General features: G+C 39.3%; 2 protein-coding genes across 5 annotated transcripts in view; both read left to right on the top strand.

Moving 5' to 3' along the window:
• LOC123754232 (lipase 3) overlaps window positions 1-1138 on the top strand; it is a 39438-nt gene extending 38300 nt beyond the window's left edge. For 2 of the 3 annotated variants that reach the window (XR_011229063.1, XM_045736436.2), the window contains one exon: window positions 906-1138. Coding sequence is in view for 1 of the 3 variants with exons in the window: in XM_045736436.2 (XP_045592392.2) it covers window positions 906-1061 (156 nt within the window). In the remaining 2 variants the exon portion in view is untranslated. Of the gene's footprint in view, window positions 1-96; window positions 346-905 lie in introns of those variants that run through there. The other variant, XR_011229064.1, reaches the window with a different exon arrangement.
• Window positions 1139-7507: 6369 nt separating this feature from the next.
• LOC123754432 (zinc finger protein 583) lies at window positions 7508-13939 on the top strand. 2 transcript variants are annotated; one of them, XM_045736840.2, is made up of 2 exons: window positions 7508-7735; window positions 11947-13939. In XM_045736840.2, exon 2 carries the CDS (start codon window positions 12046-12048, stop codon window positions 13726-13728), a length of 1683 nt encoding a protein of 560 aa, XP_045592796.2. In that variant the 5' UTR covers window positions 7508-7735; window positions 11947-12045; the 3' UTR covers window positions 13729-13939. The 2 variants fall into 2 exon arrangements, with proteins under 2 accessions (XP_045592796.2, XP_045592797.2); XM_045736841.2 differs by lacking the exon at window positions 7508-7735 and adding an exon at window positions 7750-7991.
• The last annotated feature ends 6406 nt before the right edge of the window (window positions 13940-20345 follow it).

Here is a 20345-nt window from a genome sequence, read left to right as displayed (position 1 = left end):
CTGATTTAAACAGAGCCAGTGTTCAGTCAGATAACTGAATTTATCAAATCTTATCCTTGTATAAAATACAAGCTGATGTGAGATCCCTGTCTACAGGTGGATTGGAACTTCTATCAACATAGTCATTCACCCCACCTGTCCCTTACAGCCCACAGTTTGTCATTAGGAAAAGAGGATCTAGGATTTACAACCCTAGCTAGAGATTTTAGTTGAATTAATTTGCAGACAGTAAATTTTTAATTTAGTTCAGTACAAGTCCCTGGTAGTCTCCTCTTATATCAATCCCAGCAGGTTTTTCCCACAGGCCTTGCATAGTAGGCTGAGAAGTGCGTTCTGGCTACTAGGTACGACATATATATATATATATATATATATATATATATATATATATATATGTCGTACCTAATAGCCAGAACGCACTTCTCAGCCTACTATTCAAGGCCCGATTTGCCTAATAAGCCAAGTTTTCATGAATTAATGTTTTTTCGTCTACCTAACCTACCTAACCTAACCTAACCTAGCTTTTTTGGCTACCTAACCTAACCTTACCTATAAATATAGGTTAGGTTAGGTTAGGTAGGGTTGGTTAGGTTCGGTCATATATCTACGTTAATTTTAACTCAAATAAAAAAAAATTGACCTCATACATAGAGAAAAGGGTTGCTTTATCATTTCATAAGAAAAAAATTATAGTAAATATATTAATTCAGGAAAACTTGGCTTATTAGGCAAATCGGGCCTTGAATAGTAGGCTGAGAAGTGAGTTCTGGCTACTAGGTACGACATATATATATATATATATATATATATATATATATATATATATATGTCGTACCTATATTTACATATATATTTATCGTATATATATACATACATAAAGACGGTGTTGCGGTTCGATGTTTCAGGGTGTCCGGTTGACGGCGGCAAAGCTGCCCAATCTGGTCCTCGACCATCGGGTTTCAGTTCGAAACTTCAACCACAACGACTTCCTTCTGGCAGAGAACGCTGCCGACGTCGTCTACCGCCACGTCGTGCAGCTCCTCCAGGATTACAGTGACTAACGAGTCTCCAGCAACTTACACCCTTAGCTGTATTTAGCTTCATACTCTCTTTATATTTATTATACTTATATTTATTATATTTGTGTATTTATTTCCCTGAATCTTCCTGTGATACAGTGTTACGAGTTTCTGTATTTTGTTTCAGCTAAACATGTTGCTGAGACTGATTTGTTTCTGTCCAAACAAATAGCTAAGACACTCCGTCCTCTTATAAACAAACACTCATCTACTCAGGAATTTAAGACATTTTCCATAAATGCTCTCACATGTAAGAAATGTGCTTTACAGCACCAATTAAAAACGGTTGATAGCGTTATTTAGCTTCTGTGTTTCTCTTAGTCTAGCCTTGTGTGACTTGTGCTGACAAAAATTCAATAACTGACACCTTCCTCGTTTAGCCTCTACAACACACACTGTCTTCTTCTCACCAAGCAAGTAACTGACAAAAGATTAATTGATTGATGAAGATTAAGCCACCCAAAAGGTGGCACGGGCATGAATAGCCCGTAAGTGGTGGCCCTTTTGAGCCATTACCAGTATCAAGAGCTGATACTGGAGATCTGTGGTGGTGCGACTGCACCCTGCGTGACGGGAGATGTCTCCCGTGCTAAAAGATTACACAATCCATCTCTCACAAATGGCATACTTAATGCAATTAATGGGAAGCACGAATACAAAAAAACAAGATTTGCCTAATTGCAAAAGAACTAGTTAAGATACTCATTAACGCTTACCAATATAATAATAGCTAAACTATCCTATTTTGTAAATAGATTTAAAGCAAAAGAAAACATTAAAAGCACATGGAAACCCATTTTTAACAATCTAGGATCTAAACAACAATCATATAAAAAAACAGATTAAATTCTCCAAAGATGATTACACACTAGCAACAGACTTAGAAACTACAGTTGAATTTAACAGCTTCTTTCCATCAATTGGTATTACTCTTGCTAGAAAAATGCCATACACGTTTAACTCACAGGCATCTAATGGAGCGCCGCCCTGATCCTTATTTGTCGGAACTGCATTGTCTCTCTCACGGTCGTGCATATCTGTGTTGAATGTCCTGACGTGACAGTTGTTGAGGTTACCTGAGTGGAGACGTGGTGGGGCACCTGACTTACCACACTTTCACAGAGAGGTGAGGTAAGGCCACACAAACCTCGGGTAGCTTCAAAGGTTGGCGAGCTAATCCTTTGTTCCAAGAAGTTACCAGATTCAAGTCCGTTAATTCAACGGAAAATTAGGGATTGAGGGGGTTTAAAAGCTGGTTACGAGAAAAGGGAGATTACGGGCTATTCATGCCCGTGCCTTCTCTTGAGTGGCTTGGTTTACGGGCTATTCATGCCCGTGCCACCTCTTCGGTGGCTAAATCTTTATCAATCAATCAATCAATCTTGGGAGGCTTTTGAAAAAAACACAGCTCGGTTCTGGTGCCAGGTAAGTCCACAACGGGCTCACCATGACCATCTGGTCACCACTTGGTCCGGGAGACATCTCCCGTCACGCAGGGTGCAGTCGCGCCTCCACAGATCTCCAGTATCAGCTCTTGATACTGGTAATGGCTCAAAAGGGCCACCACTTACGGGCTATTCATGCCCGTGCCACCTCTTGGGTGGCTTAATCTTCATCAATCAATCAATCAGGGCTCACCATAGTCCGTGCTACTTGAAACTTTTTTGTTCCAAGTAGCGAATCTTAAACAACATGGATGGCTTAATCTTTATCAATCAGAGAGGGAAAGAGCACATACAGCCCCACTCCAGGTAAGTCCACTACGGGCTCACCATAGCCCGTGCTACATGGAACTTTTGTTCATTGTAGCTGAATCTAAAACAACAACGAAGGAGTGAGTGAGTGAGTGTTGTGTCTCAGACCAGACAGGAGTCTGGGGTCTAGTGGTGGGCGTCACAGGGGGAGGAAGACTGGCGATCGGAAGCTTCATTACTGCTGTATCTTGAGTGGGTACTGGTGGTCCCTTATGTTCTAACATCACAAGTGTTGATAATCCTATTTCCTTGATAGGGAAGATAGATTAGGATTGTTTATATTGAACTAATTAGATAAATATATAATACTAAACTGTCCATCTGGTGTGTCCATTCGTTCCTGATTATTCATCCAAAGAGAGTTGCCAGGTCCAAGCTCTGGCAATCTCGTGTTAACATCTCCATAAGTTGTGGTGACGATTGTTCACATTAAATTATTCTCTTCCCGACCGTAATTATCAAAAATGTTTTATAATTATTTGGATGCCAGTGAACAGTGAGTCAACCGTGTTCTCCTTCTCCCTGTTTCACCTCTACCAAGAGAGACAACAACAACACTTTCCTGCCCCATGGGAGATCACACCTTTCCAAATTACTGCCCTCCCCCCCCCCTTCCCCACCCAAGAAGCTGATTAAAGAACAAACCTTGCTTCGACAAGAAGCAAAGTACAATGCCTAAGCCAAATTGATGCTTTAGTCAGAGAGCGCTCCCTTTTCCAGAATATTTACACTGAAGGTTCCTTGCATCAGTCCCAAGGTGCAACTGGAAGTGCAGGTGTTGTGAGAGCGAGAGATGGTTCCTTCTCCTATGAGTGTGGAGCTCGTATAGATTACTGGGCCTCCACTCTTCAAACAGAATTGGTTGCCATAATCCTTACACTCGAGCGCGTATATAAATCCAAAGTTGACACGCTAATTGTAAGCGTGTCATCCTTGGCTGCCCTCAGCCCCCCAAGGCATAACTGTGACGTGCTTATCTCTGAAGCTAGATACAGATATAATGAAATAATAAATGATGGAGTTTGTCTCCTGTGGATTCCTTCCCATATTGATCTCTGAACGCATGATAGAACTGATGAGCTATACAAAACTTTTGCTCATAAAGAGGGAAATGATTCCCTCTTTATAAGCAAAGAGGGAATCATAAAGCTCATAAAGCTCCCTTGCTCATAAAGAGTCCTCTTGGACTGCCTCTGAGCAGCCTGAGGGTAGTAATATTCCGGGAACATCAACAAAATCTCGTAGACTTGAGGCAACATGAAATTCACACCAGTTGGTCCATCTATCAGCATTCTATTATGCAGGAAGAACCGCGCGTCTATGGGTCATCCAATAAGGTTAGCAAACTTCTAGATGTTACCACTGCTAGGCTTAGGCTCGGCTACAAGTACCTCTGGGAGTTTATGACATCTGTTGATGGAGATTTGACTAAATGTAAACTCTGTCAGCAGAACTATTCGCATACCTCGCATCATTATATAATGGAATGTGAAAAATCGAGGAGTTCAGAGATAACACCATCAATGGAGTCTAAGAAATGTGTAAGTATTTCATTCATAATGATGTACTGCCAGAAATCTTAGCGAAATATACCAAATGTGCTTAATGTAGGTGCAGCCTGCACATGACTGTAAAGCTGCCGCCCAGTTGGGTGGGTGTGGAGCAAGACTAGTAACTGTGTGACTGACCATAGTTGTAAAGTGCTTTGTATAGTGAGTGTTGTGAGCCTCTTGTTGAATCACTTGTGATATAAAAAGATTATTGATGTGTATACGAAGTTGCGTAAATGATTGTATATATGTACATATGTATATATATCATTAATAAATGTGTAACTAGCTTCAAAAGATTGTCACTTGCTTAGCTAAGCGAACTATGGGGTTCAGTTCCTGAACCTATTATGTGCCCTCTGTAACCCTTTTCACCACCACCCACGGGATGGGTATGGGGTGCATAATAAAAGAAAGAATCAAATTCCTCCCCGTGTGACGGGAGACATCTCCCGTCACGCAGGGTGTAGTCGCACCTCCACAGATCTCCAGTCTCATCTATTGATACTGGTGATGGCTTAAAAGGGCCACCACTTACGGGTTATTCATGCCCGTGCCACCTTTTGGATGGCTTAATCTTTATCAATCATCATCCTCCCCGTGCCAGTGTAGATATGATAGGTTACAAAAGGTTACTGTCCAGGTACGGTGCCCACCGCCCCCTTAATTAACATCTTTAACTCTGCCGTGACGGGTACCCTTCACCGTCGGTCACCGTAAAATACTAATTTTCATCGAAGGCGAAGATGGTTGCAGCATTAAGTAGTTTTAATGTAACTTTTAAGTTATGTCATAGTGTGTAACATAGTGGCTTGGTGGTGGTATCAGTGGTGATAGTCAGGTGGGTGGTGTTATAAATGGTAAAACAACGAAAATAAAGTTTTATAAATAAAGTGGAAGAAAGAAATGATTCTGCATGGCAAAGTTTTTGTATAGACGAAAAAAGCTGCCTCGCGAGTTGCGCTTGGATGCGCCCGCAACAAACGGGGTATTTAAGTGGTCACCAGAGGTCGCGACCTCCTCAACTCCTCCAGCGCCGACCCCACAACACGTACTCCACCCTCCTCCCTGGAGTCAATGCTCACACTGGCACACTTAATCGGGGGGTGCCGTCACAGGTAGACCCAGGTGCCACTTTCTTCCTAACTACTGCGCTAACCAAACGCCTAACAAAAAAAGTGGCAAACGCCTAACAAAAAAATGTCTCGGTATGTGTGTGTATAACTAGCTTCAAAAGATTGTCACTTGCTTAGCTAAACGAACTATGGGGTTCAGTTCCTGAACCCATTATGGGCCTCTGTAACCCTTTCTACCACCGCCCACGGGATGAGTAACATGCTGGGGGGGGGGGAGGCTGTGGCTGAGTGGACAGTGCTCGAGGCTCATAATCCTAGGGACCGGGGATCAATCCCCAGCGATGGCGGAAACAAATGGACAGAGTTTCTTTCACCCTGATGCCTCTGTTATCTAGCAGTAAATAGGTACTTGGGAAACAGCTGTTACGGACTGCTTCCTATGTGTGTGTATTCACCTAGTATTCACCCAGTCCGCCGAGATCGGGTTCAGTGACGAAAGGAGGATTGACAATAAAAGGGTCCCCTCGCTCGAGACGTTGGGTACTACAGTTATACGGGTGCAAGAGTATGCCTCCTCAAACACCCGGGTGTGAAAACAAAAGAAGGCCGAAAGAATAATCAAAACAGGCAAAAGGTCGGCGGGAAATGACAATTAGAAAGGAGAAGAGGGGGGGGGGGGGAGAAAAACCAAACATTCGGGGCGTGGGGGTTCCGCGCCGCTGGCCCTCATGGGATTGGGGGTGCTCCGACGGAACCCCCAAAGTGATAAGGCAAGAATACCAAGAATTGGAATTACCGTAATTCAATCATACAACTTTCAATTAGAGATCTCTCTTCATTGTATTTGATCATTATAACGGCTATCCATTAATTTTATTCTGTATATTAATTTATGGTTATTCACTAATCATTATTAGTCACCATAATTAATTCTACTTTAATCATTTATTTATTCGTTATAATGAGCTATTATGCTTCTTCATTTAAGGATTATCAAGTATTTAATCATTAATGATGACTATTATTATTAATTAATTATTTGTATTTAAATAATTAATTATTATTATTATAAAATAAAATAAGTCCCCCACTCTGTGAGCGTTTTCTTCCAACCGCAGAATAAATATCTCTTTGATATCCCCAAAGTCAGACTAAATCTGTGCAAACACTCCATGCAAATAAAAGGGCTCAGTCTTTGTATCTCAGTCCCTGATGAATTAAACAATTGTCCAACCCATGCCCTGTTCAAAAGTAAAATAAAAAAGTACCTAATTTCATCCTCAGTTTCCTACCTTGTGCTTCAAACTCACACTGTATCTTGTTCTACCTCGGGCAAAATTTAAAAATTTAAATAATTCAACGATTCTTCGCGGCAGGGGATCGTATTCCAGGGACCATAGGATTAAGGACTTGCCCGAAACGTTACGCGTACTAGTGGCTGTACAAGAATGTAACAACTCTTGTATATATCACAAAAAAAAAAAAATAATAATAAGTTTGTGTCTAACCGACTCAAGTTGCGCGCGCATCAAGCGGGGTACTTAAAGCGCGCCCATGGACTCGGCGACCTCTTGACCGCCTCCTCCCCAGACGACACACTACAAAACGCCCACCCTCCTCCCGGGATCCCCTGAATCCCCTGGTTTACTTTCCAAGGGAAGACGCTAAAGCAGTTTGCTGGGGACACTTGTCCCAATTTGTAACGAATTTGTGTTACCTTTGGGGGTGCTCCGACGGAACCCCCAAAGTGATAAGCCAAGAATACCAAGAATTGGAATTACCCATTAATATTATTTCTGTATAATAATTTATGGTTATTCACTAATCATCATTAGTCACCATAATTAATTATCCTCTTTAATTTTCTATTTATTCGTTATAATTAGCTTATGCTTCTTCCTTTAAGGATTATCAATTATAATCATTTATGATTTTTATTAATTAATTATTTTATGTAATAATTAATTAGTATTATTATTATAAAAATAAAATAAGTGCCCCACTCGGTGAGCGTTTTCTTCCAACCGCAGAAAAATATGTTTTGTAATGAGTTGGTGGGAGTGGGTGGGGCGGGTGAGATGGTTGGTCACTGTTGAGGGCTCGTGCACTATCACGCATGTACAGGTCCATGTCCCGTGCTCTGTACAGGTCTGTGGCCCGTGCTTCACGTATTGACCAACAGAAGTTATTCATCACTCAACATCAAGTTATGGCTACACATGACAGAAGGAGATGACGCACCCTACAGAGGGGGAAATTAGAGTATTACAACACAGGTAATAGTGAGGGTGCCACACCCTGGTGATCATGGCCACGAGTATACACAATGGGGTCCAGTTCACACTGATAAGTCTCACGTTTGTCACACAAAGTGTACACAAAACAGGGGGATGATATGGCTAGTTTATGATGGGTAAAGGTTAATACATCATCCACCACTGGTATTGAATGCAGGAAATGTTTCTTGGGTTGAGGGAGAGAATATTGAAGGCTGCCATCCGCGCGCCACCAAACATAGGCCTCGTAGATACAGTAAGTTATTGTGATTTCATTTATAGGCCTAAAGACTTGACCTAGGCTAGGCAAGTTTATTATATCCTATATTATAAAATCAAAATCAAAATGTTTATTTAGGTAAGGTACATACATAAAAGAGATTTTACAAAGAGTGATGGATTTATAGTTAGGGCTAGTACATACAATGCCTAAAGCCATTATTATGCAAAGCGTTTCGGGCATAAAAAACTTAAATGACTAAAGCTTAATACTAATTGAGCATAAAGAGTAAAATGAAAACAATGTATACTATGTTATACAAACCTAACTTAGCTTAACCTAACTCAAGTTAGTCAAGTCAAAGTACCCAAATGCACATGTTTATCATACTACATGACTAATTTTTAGATTTTACAATGATTACATTGACAAAACATTATATCCTATATACAAATGCAGTTCCTGTGGAGGACCTGCACTATATTGATGCAGGTTACCTTGCGATGATTCCGGGATTTAACGTCTCCGCGGCCTGATCTTCGACCAGGCCTCCTGGTTGCTGGACTGGTCAACCAGGTCTCGGTGGACCTATTACCTATATTGACGCAGTCCCCATGGTGCAGTGGTAAAGCACATGCCCTGTGCTTCGTGGGCGTTTTAGCCTGGATTAGTATCCTGGCCAGGACAGATTGACTAGGCACCAATCCCTAACTGTATCCTCTGTTCACCCAGCAGTGATTGGGTACCTGGTGGTTAAACGATTTGGGGGGGGGGTCGTATTCTGGGGAAAATTAGGACTAAGGACCTGCCCGAAATATATAATATAATATATACACATATATATATATAGTGTATATAATATATATAATATATAATGTAGTGCCATGGGTTATTACTGTAATACAGTATCTTTATTCCATGTTTTAGCTAAGCAAGGGTTTATTAGTGTATAATTCTCTGGTTCTTGAGAAAGTTTTTCTCATTTGTATTTTTCAATTTTGAAAGAATTTATGCATATTCATATATACAATGACAAAATATAAAGTTAAGGTGATGTAAAAAATTATGATTAACAGCGCAGTTGGCTCGAAGTCGATTGGAGCCATATTGGTTTATGTTGTTGGCTCTCAACCAAGGGTCCCCAAGTTTATTTATATATGTACAAGAGTTCTTACATTTTTGTACAGCTATTAGCACGCATAGCATTTCGGGCAGGTCCTTAATCCTATGTTCCCCGGAATATGACCCCTCAAATCGTTTAACAACCAGGTACCCATTTTACTGTTGGATAAACAGAGGCTACAGTTAAGGATTGATGCCCAGTAAATCCTCCCCGGCCGGGATACGAACCCAGGACAAAGCGCTTGCGAAACGCCAGGCGAGTGTCTTGCCACTACACCACGAGGACTCTTCAATTCTTGAACTAAACATAGATGATTAGGTACATTTCTCTCACCTGATTCTGAACCAAGTAGTAAAGCAGTAAGTAGGTACTCAGGACATAGACAACCCTCTACCCAGGAGGTAGACAACTTGATATATATACTCTCAGATTGTTCTCCATTTTTGTTTCCAGGCATTGTCTACCTTCAGCCTGTACTTTCCCTGTGGTCTTTTTTCTTGCTGTTCTATTGTTATTACTTTGTGTTTCTGGGTTGCAATGCAGCCACCATCTGACCAATGCTGCAACACATCCAGGTCTCTCAAGTTCTTCACATTCTTCTTCACTTCTAACTTGTTGTGAGCTCTACATTGTCTGGAAACAGGGATATGAATGGTCACATTTCCTCTGCCAGGTCATTTACCTGAATCTTCATTTAATTTACCAAATTTATATAATTCAAGAACAGAATGCACCAATGTGAGATGGAAATATTAGATTAACTTATAGCTAGATTTTGATCTACACTGTGTAATCTTTCATATAGAATTAGGTAGCAGCAAATGGCTATGTATACCTAAGCTTGTTAATAAAAAAAAAAAAACTTCCCTCTTGGGCTATGGGGAGATGTATTCTCTGAACCACATCGATATAATCTAGCGCCACTGCTTTTTCCTCTCACCATAATGCTCTCATGATTGTATCGGAGCCTTATGTGCATGACAAAACCAGATGCTTTTTTCTGGCAGTAAAGAATTACAGAAAGCCTACTTTTCTTATAGTTTTATTACTGTCATTTGGTCATAGAACTCAAATATTTCACACAGTGGCCAGCTGTCTGGTCAAAGGCAAAAGATCCTAAGTTGAATTCTTGCAGCAGGACAAATGCATTTTAGCAACATTTCCTTTCACCTGATATATCTATTTAGCAAGCATTAAAGGTATCCTGGAGTTATGCAACTGTTGTGGGTTGCATCCTGGGAAGGTCAGTAGTTGGCCTAGGAGTGCCTTGATAAGCCTAACTGGCTTCCTGTCTCTATGGGAAACCAAATTGGATAAGCTCATTAGTCATGATTTTTCTTCACTAAAGTCATGATGGTGCCTAGAGACAAAACCTATTTTTTACTTGCGGTCTCCATGAGGTTCCTCCTGATGAGTCGTTCCAGGATCTTAAAGGAATTGCATGTCAAGTGACACTGATCAGTGACACAGGTGTTAACTGACACCTGTGTCTCCTTGTATTTAGGAACCACATCAACTGTTTTTCATAACTGTAAAATCATTCATTGGTAGTGTACATTTAAAGTGTTGCACGGGTGGCTCAGTGCCTCTGTCTCTTTTAGGATCTATGGTAAGATTTTGCTTGGTCCCAAATACCTATTCTCCTCTGCTGTTGTGTGGGAGTGAGAGTGGTAGTGGGGTGGGGAATACAGAGTGAGGGAGGAGAAAAGGAAGCGATAGGTAGGTTTTAACACAAACAACCCTTACCACCTAAAATTAATTCCAGTCATCAACCATTCTTGTGTGTATTTGGCTATAATTTTTCAGTTGATGTTAATGCACTACTGGCTGAGAGCTCTGCAAGTTAAGGTTTAAAACCCAAGAATCTCAAAGTAGATCCCCTCAGAAGCTGGTGCTCTCTTCCTCTTTATAAGCAGATATACTGTACCGTATTTATATACTGTATATACATTGTGTGTGAAATTACCTAAGTGTAGTTACTGGATGAGAGGTACTTTCGTGGTGTCCCATCTTCCCAGCACTCTTCAAAACTATCGATAATTTTGGCCTCCACCACCATCTCACTTGTTCCAACCATCTACCACTCTGTTTGCAAAAGAAAACTTTCTAATTTCTTTTTGCACCTTTGTTTCCTTAGCATAAATCTACGACCTCTTGTTCATGAAGATGCCACTTTCAGGAATTCCTCTTTGTCAGTTTGGTAGATTCTTGATATTATTTTGTAAGTGGTGATCATATCGCTTCTTTTTCTGCTATCTTCTAGCTTTAGCATATTTAATGTCTCTAGCCTCTCTTCGTAACTCTTGTTTTTCAGTTCTGGAAGCCATTTTGAAACATGCATTTCCACCTTTTCCAGTTTATGTGCTTCTTGAGATATGGGCACCATATAACTGCTGCATATTCCAATTTTAGTCTCGCAACAATCATGAACAGTTTCTTTAGTAATGCATTTCACCATCGATGTAATTAAAAGCAATTCTGAAGTTGGAAAGTGACGCATATGCTCCTCGCACACTGTTCTTTGTATTCCTCTGGTGACAGTCGACCATCCAAACCACCCCTAGATCTCTCTTTGTGAAGAGTTCTTTAATTGCTTTCCACATAATTTGTAGATTGTGTGCATGGTTTATTTTATCTTTTTCCACATACATAACATGGCATTTATTCACATTGAATTCCATTGAATTCACATGGTGCTCCAAGAACTTACTTTATCTAGATCCATTTGAAGAGCATGACAATCATCTAGGTTTCCTATCTTCCCTAATAGCTTAGCATCATCAGCAAACACTTGTGTGTGTGGGTATTTATGTACTGTAATTATAATACAGTTAATTACTGTATTACAGATAATTATTCTCTTTTCAGATAAAGTATGGGAAAGAGAATATTGTAACAAGTTTTTGTGTACCTTCATGCAGAAAATACTACACTAATATTGCAGTATAATATTGAAATATTGCACTAATGGAACAAAACAGAAATAAAGATGCAAATGTAGACTCAAATGCCACTTCAACTATACCATTTGTTATGATGGAAAAGTGTTTTCAGAGCTCTGACATGGAATATGTTGAACAATTGGGTAACAGATACAGCACAGATAATAAAAAATGTGTCAAAATCAAGACTAATGAACAGTCATTAATATGTAACATATGCCAGTGTGTAACCAGTAGCAGATACGTTATGGATATCCATATGAATACTCATACTGGTAAGAAACCATACAAGTGTACTCTCTGTGGCATGTGCTATGCAAACATGGGAACATTGTATCGACATCGACAGAGACATGCTAAACTGACAACTTTAACCTGTGGAGAATGTGAAAAGGGATTTTACTCCCTTGGGGACTTAAAACGTCATATAAAGAGCCATCAAGGAGTTAAAGAATTTATCTGTGAACTTTGTAACAAACATTTCACTAGAAAAAGTTCCCTTACAAAGCATATTTTCACTGTTCATGAAGATGATGATTGCACTTATAAGCAGAGTATGACAAAGAAAAAAGTTCAGTGCCAAGTATGTAGATGTTTGTTTCACCCAGACTATATAAAAAAACACATGCGGTGTCACACGGGAGAAAAACCTCATCGCTGTCCACACTGTATGAGCAAATTCCGGGATTTCAGCACTCTCAGTCAACATTTAAGAATACACACAAATAGTGGCCAGTTTTTATGTAGATTCTGTAGGCCTAATCTTGTATTTAATGCAAGAATTGAATTAAACAACCATTATTCAAAGGTACATAAGAAAAAGTTACTAATTAAGGGCTATAAACCGCCTTCAGGTGAATTTAGTAATGTTAACCAAATAACCAGACCCGCTAATGTAAATGATTACATTAGTGGGCTCTCTCAGAAGAAAATGGTGAATAAGCCTTGTAGTAATACAAGTGATAATTACACAAAATCAGGAAATAAAGTCATGAAAACGAATCATGAACCTCCTGAGAAAAATGTTTTGAAAAGAAATCTTAGAATAAGAAATAAAAAAGTATCATATAATGAAGATTATGATGATGACTTACTTTCAGCATATGATTTGAAGACCACTGAATTTAAATTGACAAATTCTAGTTTAACTTTTGATGAAAACTACAAAATTGATGGAGCTAATAGTATAGTAGAAAAATTGGTAATAAATGCTAATAAATCAGACTCAAAGAGCATTATTATTTCTCAGCAACATAAAATAAATCTAATAAAGAGTGCTAAAGAACATAAACCACCCTGGAGCTGTGACAAAACTGTACCTAAATCGTGCTCATTAAATCTCAGAATTCTTAACACGGAGGAAATTAAAGTAGAGGAGGAAGTAGTAAATGAAAATGGGATGGATTGGTGCACCAAAGCGGCAGGTGTGAAGTGCGAGTTTGGGGATGGTGCAGAGGAATACATTGCATTAGATATCAAAGACTTGACAATTGAAAAGTATGAGAAAGAAGTTGAAAATTTGTACATGAATAATGTTAGTAAACAAGAAATAATAAAAGTAGAAGTTTCAGAAAATAATGTAGGAAATCAAATTGAAGAATATGTTCTCGATCATACTGATATTTCACAGCTTCTTAATGATGAAGATTATTTTTCTGAAGTGTATGTATCTGATAAAGATATTGTGTCTGCAGTTCATGTAATATGACATGAATAATTGTTTTAATTGTATTCACACAAGTAGTTTTAAACCAATTTTTTTTAAAAACTCTATGTAGTATTGTGTATTTTTATATTGTGTGCTGGGCAGAACCAACCTGTCTGACAATTTATGTTACAATTATATGATAAATACTTCAGTATACAAGTCTATTATGATTTGTGCATAATATATCAGTTGTAATAAATATTATTACTTATGGGTGTAGAATTATTATCCAATTTAGTGAAAGTATTTATAAGTAAATAACACCACCTATGTGCAATGATAATAGATTTAGAAAGAGCCTGATTTTGTGATTGCCTAAAAGGGGGCTCTATACTTCTTGAGTAGATAATGACTTTGTCATTTCACTATACTGCATAATGTAACTATTCAAGACTCGACAACAGAAGCGAAGTTTTGTTAATTTGATTTTGTAACCTTGCAAGTCATGATCTTTTTCATTTATATTTAGCACATGTTAATATATCCACCTCAGGTTTTCTAGTATCCTATTTTACTAACTCATCTTAAATTTCAATTGATTATATTCAAATGTAAACTGATATCCAAGGTAAAGAAAATATTTATCTTCTGATTGTATTTCTGATTGCAATACTGTATCAGGTAGAAAACTGCTAGATATACAATGGGGGGCCTCGACTTACGATGCTAATCCGTTCCCAGAGACAGATCGTAAGTCGAAGCAATTTTTCCCATAAGAAATAAATAAAGGGATTTGAATTAATCCGTTTCCCACCCTCCAAAATATTAACATACAAATACATTTTATACTGAATACAATGTTTTTTTTCTAACTACAATTCAGTACCTAAGTTTATCTTACCTTTATGGAGGGCTCTTGATGGCATATGGAAGATGGTGATGAGGGGGAAGGAGGAGAGTTGCTACTGTTTGGAAGGGGAGTCCCCTTCCATTATCACATCAGGCAGTGATGTTTTCTCTGGGGTACTCTTATCTCACACGTTTTGCCTGAATACCACTAGGACCTGGTTGTGGTTCAGTGCTTGTTTGTCTCGCTACAAATTTGTCAAAAGACTTGTTTTAACATTTGTCTGTAATGATGCATCACAGTGTCATTGAATAGGTTAAGGTTAAGGTTAACCTAAGGAATAGGTTAAGGTTAAGCCTTTTGCCACTTTAGCACCCATAATGTCCTTTTTCTTAGCCAGTATGGTGGATATCATTGACTGAGATTTGTTGTACTGCCTAGCCAGTGCAACAACCCGCACACCATCTTCATATTTACGAATGATCTCTTGTTTCTGCTCTATGGTCATCCTTACATGGGATCTCATATGTTGAACCTTACCACTGACTTTCCTGGGACTCATGGTGTGATATATAATAATTACTTTAATGTTCAATATGCAAAAAATCACCACAAACACGGAATTTCTTATAGGCGCGATCGTCACTTAAGGGGCCATCAGACCCCATGGAAGCTACCTAGTTAGTTCTGGAACATGGGTGCTTTGTTTAACCCAGGCAGGATCTGTTGGAGAGTTCCTTAAGGCACTTGCTGGGAAAAAAGCAGGATCAAAGCTGTCTGTGGCTTTATCATCCATGTATTTTCTGTAAATGGAGACTTGAATATTCGGTTTCCTTCATCTGGAAGTTCAGCCTTCTTAATGGATTCAATATGAAGGGCAACATGCTTCTTTGGGCGAGAGATAGATTACATGGTAGGTTCAATGCTACCCAACTGAATCGGTCGGCTACCTTAGCTAACTGGCCTAGTTGGACTTGGGTCAAGCGAGCATTAGAGGATCAGTATCCCTTTTGGTTTCTTGGCTTCCATTCACTCTGTTACCTACATATGGTCTTTCCCTGTTACTCCTGGGATTTGCCTTTGGTTCTCATACCTTTCCTGTTAGGCTCCATGTGTACAGATTGTGCAATTAAATATTGTATGTGCACAAGGAAGTGGAGATTTTTTGTGAGTGCATGCACACTTTCTTTAACCTCTGTGACTTGTGTGGTGGGCGATCTGACCCACAAGTTTGTTCTTTCTGGAAGATCCATTCCCTCTGAGGAAGCCTTCTGACTTGGCATCATCTGCTGATTACCTTATTGGTCCTGTTTCTCCCTTTGCAACATTTAGTGGTGACTACTGCATTACCTGTCTCATGTTAAAAAATGGGGACAATGATTTTTGTGACTGTCATACAGATATCAAGGCCATCTTAAAATTCTAAGGCCATTCTGTTTTCCAGATTGATATGGTCATGTAACTCCCCCTAACAGTCAACTTTCTAAGCCCCTTCGTGTTAAGGTAACTTTTGATAGTTGAGCTCTCCCATTCTTGGTAATTCTTCCTGGTGCCACGTGTACCATGCTGGAATACATCCCTTGTGTGCCTCTGCAATAAGTGCTAGAAATTTGGACATGGAACTTCAACTTATAGCAAGATGTTACTTTTCTCTTTGAATGGTGAATCCAACACTACTATGTCTGATTGTTTGGCAACTTTGGTAAATTATAAGTAATACTGTATATGTGTATGTATATATATACTGTATATATATATATATACTAGCTATACCCAGCCACGCGCTGCTGTGGCTCAGCAATGCATGTGCGCTGCTGAGCCACAGCAACCTTATGTCAGTCCTCCCCACCATTCCTCCCCTCCCTTCATCCTCCTAACCATTCCTCGCTCCCCTGTCCCCTAGTCCACCCAACCATCCCCTCGTCCTTCCCACCATTCCCGACTCCCCCGTACCTTTGTCTTCCCCACCATCCCCCACTCCACTGTCCCCCTCGTCCACCCCACCATCTCCCACTCCTCCGTCCCCTCGTCCTCCCTACCATGGGAGGGAGGATACCTGATCAACCAGGCTGTGACTCATACGTCAGGCTGCGAGCAGCCGCGTCTAACAGCCTGGGTTCAGTCCAGCAACCAGGAGGCCTGGTCGACGACCGGACCGCGGGGACACTAAGCCCCGGAAGCACCTCAAGGTAACCATTCCCCACTTCCCCCATCCCCTCATCCCCAACTCCCGTCACCTCGTCCTCTCCACTATTACCCTCTCGCCTGTTCCCTCGTCCTCCCCACCATCCCTGACTCCCGTCCCCCCCCCCCCACCATCCTCGACTCCCGTCCCCTCATCCCCAACTCCCCTGTCACCTCGTCCTCCCCACCATCCTTGACTCCCGTCCCCCCCCCCCCCCACCATCCTCGACTCCCGTCCCCTCGTTCTCCCCACCATTTCCCACTTCCTTGTCTGATGCATTTCCAAATGATCTGATGTTCCCATCACTGAAATATAAGAAAAAGTTAAAAAAAAAAAACGAAATGGAAAAAGTTAAAAAATAAAAAAATAAACTACTTGTGAAATGAACGGTATGGTAAACAACATGGCTCCATTCCAACGCATTGTCACACAAAATAAATTTAAATCTATGAAAATTTAATTTATCAATTAAATCGGAAACGTTGAAATGGAATCGTAACATATGTAGAATAGCGTGTGTTGTTCTTAAGTGCAACAGATGGCGCTGTTTTTCAAAAAAACATGTTTTACTTGTCACAGGCGTGGCATCTATACTTATACTCATGAAATGAACGGTCTGGTAAATAACACGGCGCAATTCCAACGCAATGTCACACAAAATAATTAAATCAAATAAAAATAAATCAAAATCTATGAAAAATCAATTTGTCAGTGCAATCGAAAACATTGAAATGGAATCGTAACATATTTAGTATAGCGTGTGTTGCTCTTATGTGCAACAGATGGCGCTGTTTCTTAAAAAAATTAATGTCTTTACCTGTCAAAGGTGTAAGATCTATACTTATACTTACAAAATACAGTTTGGTAAACAACACATCTCAATTCTAACGCATTGTCACAAAATAATTAAATGAAAATAAATCGAAATCTATGAAAATTAAATTTATCAACGCAATCGGAAACATTGAGATGGAATCATAACATATTTAGTATAGGGTGGGGTGTTGCTGTTGCGCGCAACAGATGGCGCCGTTTTAAAAAAAAAAAAAATGTTTTTACCTGTCACAGGTGTGTGGCATCTTTAAAGTAGGTATATAAAAACACATGCTTATTCAAATGGAACGTTATGTCAATTTCAAAGCAGTCAGTGAAGAACTTTCGAAGATTACAGCGTGTGTTGCTCTTATATCCAACAGATGGCACTTTAAAAAAAAAAAAAATCCTTTTACAGAGGAGGCATGTATATAGTAGGTATATGAAAACGCGCACCAATTTGAAAGCAACGTTGTCAAAACTTCAAATCAATCCGTAAAGAGGTTTCGAAGATTTCCCCTCACATGAAAAACAAGTTTTTCAAAAAAAGCATGATTATTCCCGTCACAGACGTGACATTTATATAGTATACATTTAAAAACCCATTCAGATGCGAATGGAATGCCGTGTGAAAATTTCAAAGCAATCGGTGAAGAACTTTCAGAGATTAGTGATTTTGAACAAACGAACATTTACATTTTTATTTATATAGATTTTGGTACCAGTCTTTTCTTGTAAACATAGGTTGTTGAATATGACCGAAAGGGTAAGATTAATAATTCTAACACGAATCTAATCAATATTTCTTACGTTTAAGCCCCGAAATCATCTCTAGATACTCTCAAGAAGATGGCTGTCCTGGGAGGTCTGTTTGATGTATGTGGGGAAATGATTTAGACAGGACTGAACAGCAATATTTGTAAATTTGCAAAAGATACAAAAGTAGGATGGGAAAGAAATTCAGAAAACAGAAATTGTTACAAGATAATCTAGATTGTCCATTTTGAAGGCCTAAGATTAGCAGAGACATCTCAACCACTGTACTTTACAAACCACAATACCATGAGTAGGGGAGGGGGGTTGGAAAGGCACACCACCAAGCATCAGTAGTATATCGTAAGATTCAACTCTCCTGTGGGTACACGGGGCTCACATCCTATTCCTCAGGACTCCAGTAAATGGATGCCATCTTGAAAAAGTCTACATCCCTCCTAGCTATGGGTGCCTTAGTACTGCCCGAGCACTGGCTGGTGCATGAAGCAGCTCACAGAACAGCTGTGCAGGTAAGGGGACCACATTATCTCTTAATAATAATGAATAAAATAAGTAACCAATTACTTTGCGATGGATAGTGTCACGGATGATTGTGATTATAATAAAAATTATGTACACGGTTCAGATACCAGTGAACTCGATGCTATTTATTATGTTCACAGCACACAGCTGAAGTTACATGCATCTATGAATCGTGACCATGTTCCTTTAGAAAATATTCTTGTGGAAAATGATTCATTCATGATTTAGTGATAGGAATTTCATAAGTGTTGTGACAGCATAAGAAAGGCTTCTTGCTGCATCAGGTGATGACATCTGCTGGTCTGGCCTGGTCAGTTTGGCTCTATACTGTGCAAAGATTTCATTAACATATCTACCAGAATTACTTGGCTGTTTTTATAATACAGATTAGCTATATATATGTGTGTGTGTGTATATATATAATGTAAAAACAGCAAAAACACTGTTCAAATGTCACTAAATATGGCAATTATATTTTTGAGCACAGCAATGCTTCATGGCTTTAACTATAAATTCCTCAAATTACACTATTGAGTTATACTACTGGAAAAAAAACTTTCAGACATTGAAATAACTTCATAAACATTTGCAGTAGCAACTGCCCCACGGGGTAGATGGATAAGCATTCCCGAGTGACTACTCACTTGGTGCCCATATACAGTATTGCTAAACTTCCCTGCTCTATTGGTCATACAATCTTTGTCTTTTCCCCATGATCAGGAAACAAGTTTTAACATCAGAAAGAAAAAAATGGGGGGGGGGGGGATTATTTTTACACCATGGGGTTGTCATATTAAACTAACAAGCAGTGCATGGGTTAATACCAAAAAATGTTGGGTTGTGAGCTTGGGCATTACGTTTACATATCAGCTAGACAACATTGAAATTATGAAGTCAGAATGATATGGTTAGTAGGAATCTTAAGCCCAAAAAATTAATGTATAAATGAATGAAAAATAAGCCATGTAAGATACAGTACTACAGTACTGAGATTTTTTTCCAAGAAGTATAGTAACAAGACATCAAATGATGTTCTTCAGCATTATCATGTGGCCTTGTTAGGCCACATCTAAATGTGGCCTAACAAGGGCAAGAAAGAGTTCAGTTTTAGCTTACTACAGAAAGGATAAATTCACTTAAAACTGTACAGAGAATGACATTGTGAATACCAAGAACTAGAAATCTCCCTTATGAAGATTGTAAATTTACTCTTAATTTCTCCAGAAAGACAGAGTAAGAGGAGACATGATTTAACCCTTAGCAATTATTTGGCAGCAGCAGTCATTATTAGGTGTCAACAGATGCTTAACACACCACCACTATGCAACCTTTCACAGCTCATCCAACCAGTAAAAATTGACATAAGCATTTTATCAGGTTTTCTTACATTTATAATACAAATGAATAATTCTATCAGGATTTTATTTTTTTTTTTTGGCAGGCAAGACCATTTTTCAATAGCCGTTCTCCAAGAGTTAAGTACATAAATGGATGAAAGGATATGAATAAGATTTCAAGTCTATCAATACAAAATAG

Source organism: Procambarus clarkii, chromosome 18 (genome assembly GCF_040958095.1).
Source record: "Procambarus clarkii isolate CNS0578487 chromosome 18, FALCON_Pclarkii_2.0, whole genome shotgun sequence".
In the NCBI taxonomy this organism is placed as follows: Eukaryota; Metazoa; Arthropoda; class Malacostraca; order Decapoda; family Cambaridae; genus Procambarus; species Procambarus clarkii.
Note: the sequence above shows the minus strand (reverse complement) of the source record. Positions and strands in the feature narration are given on the sequence as shown.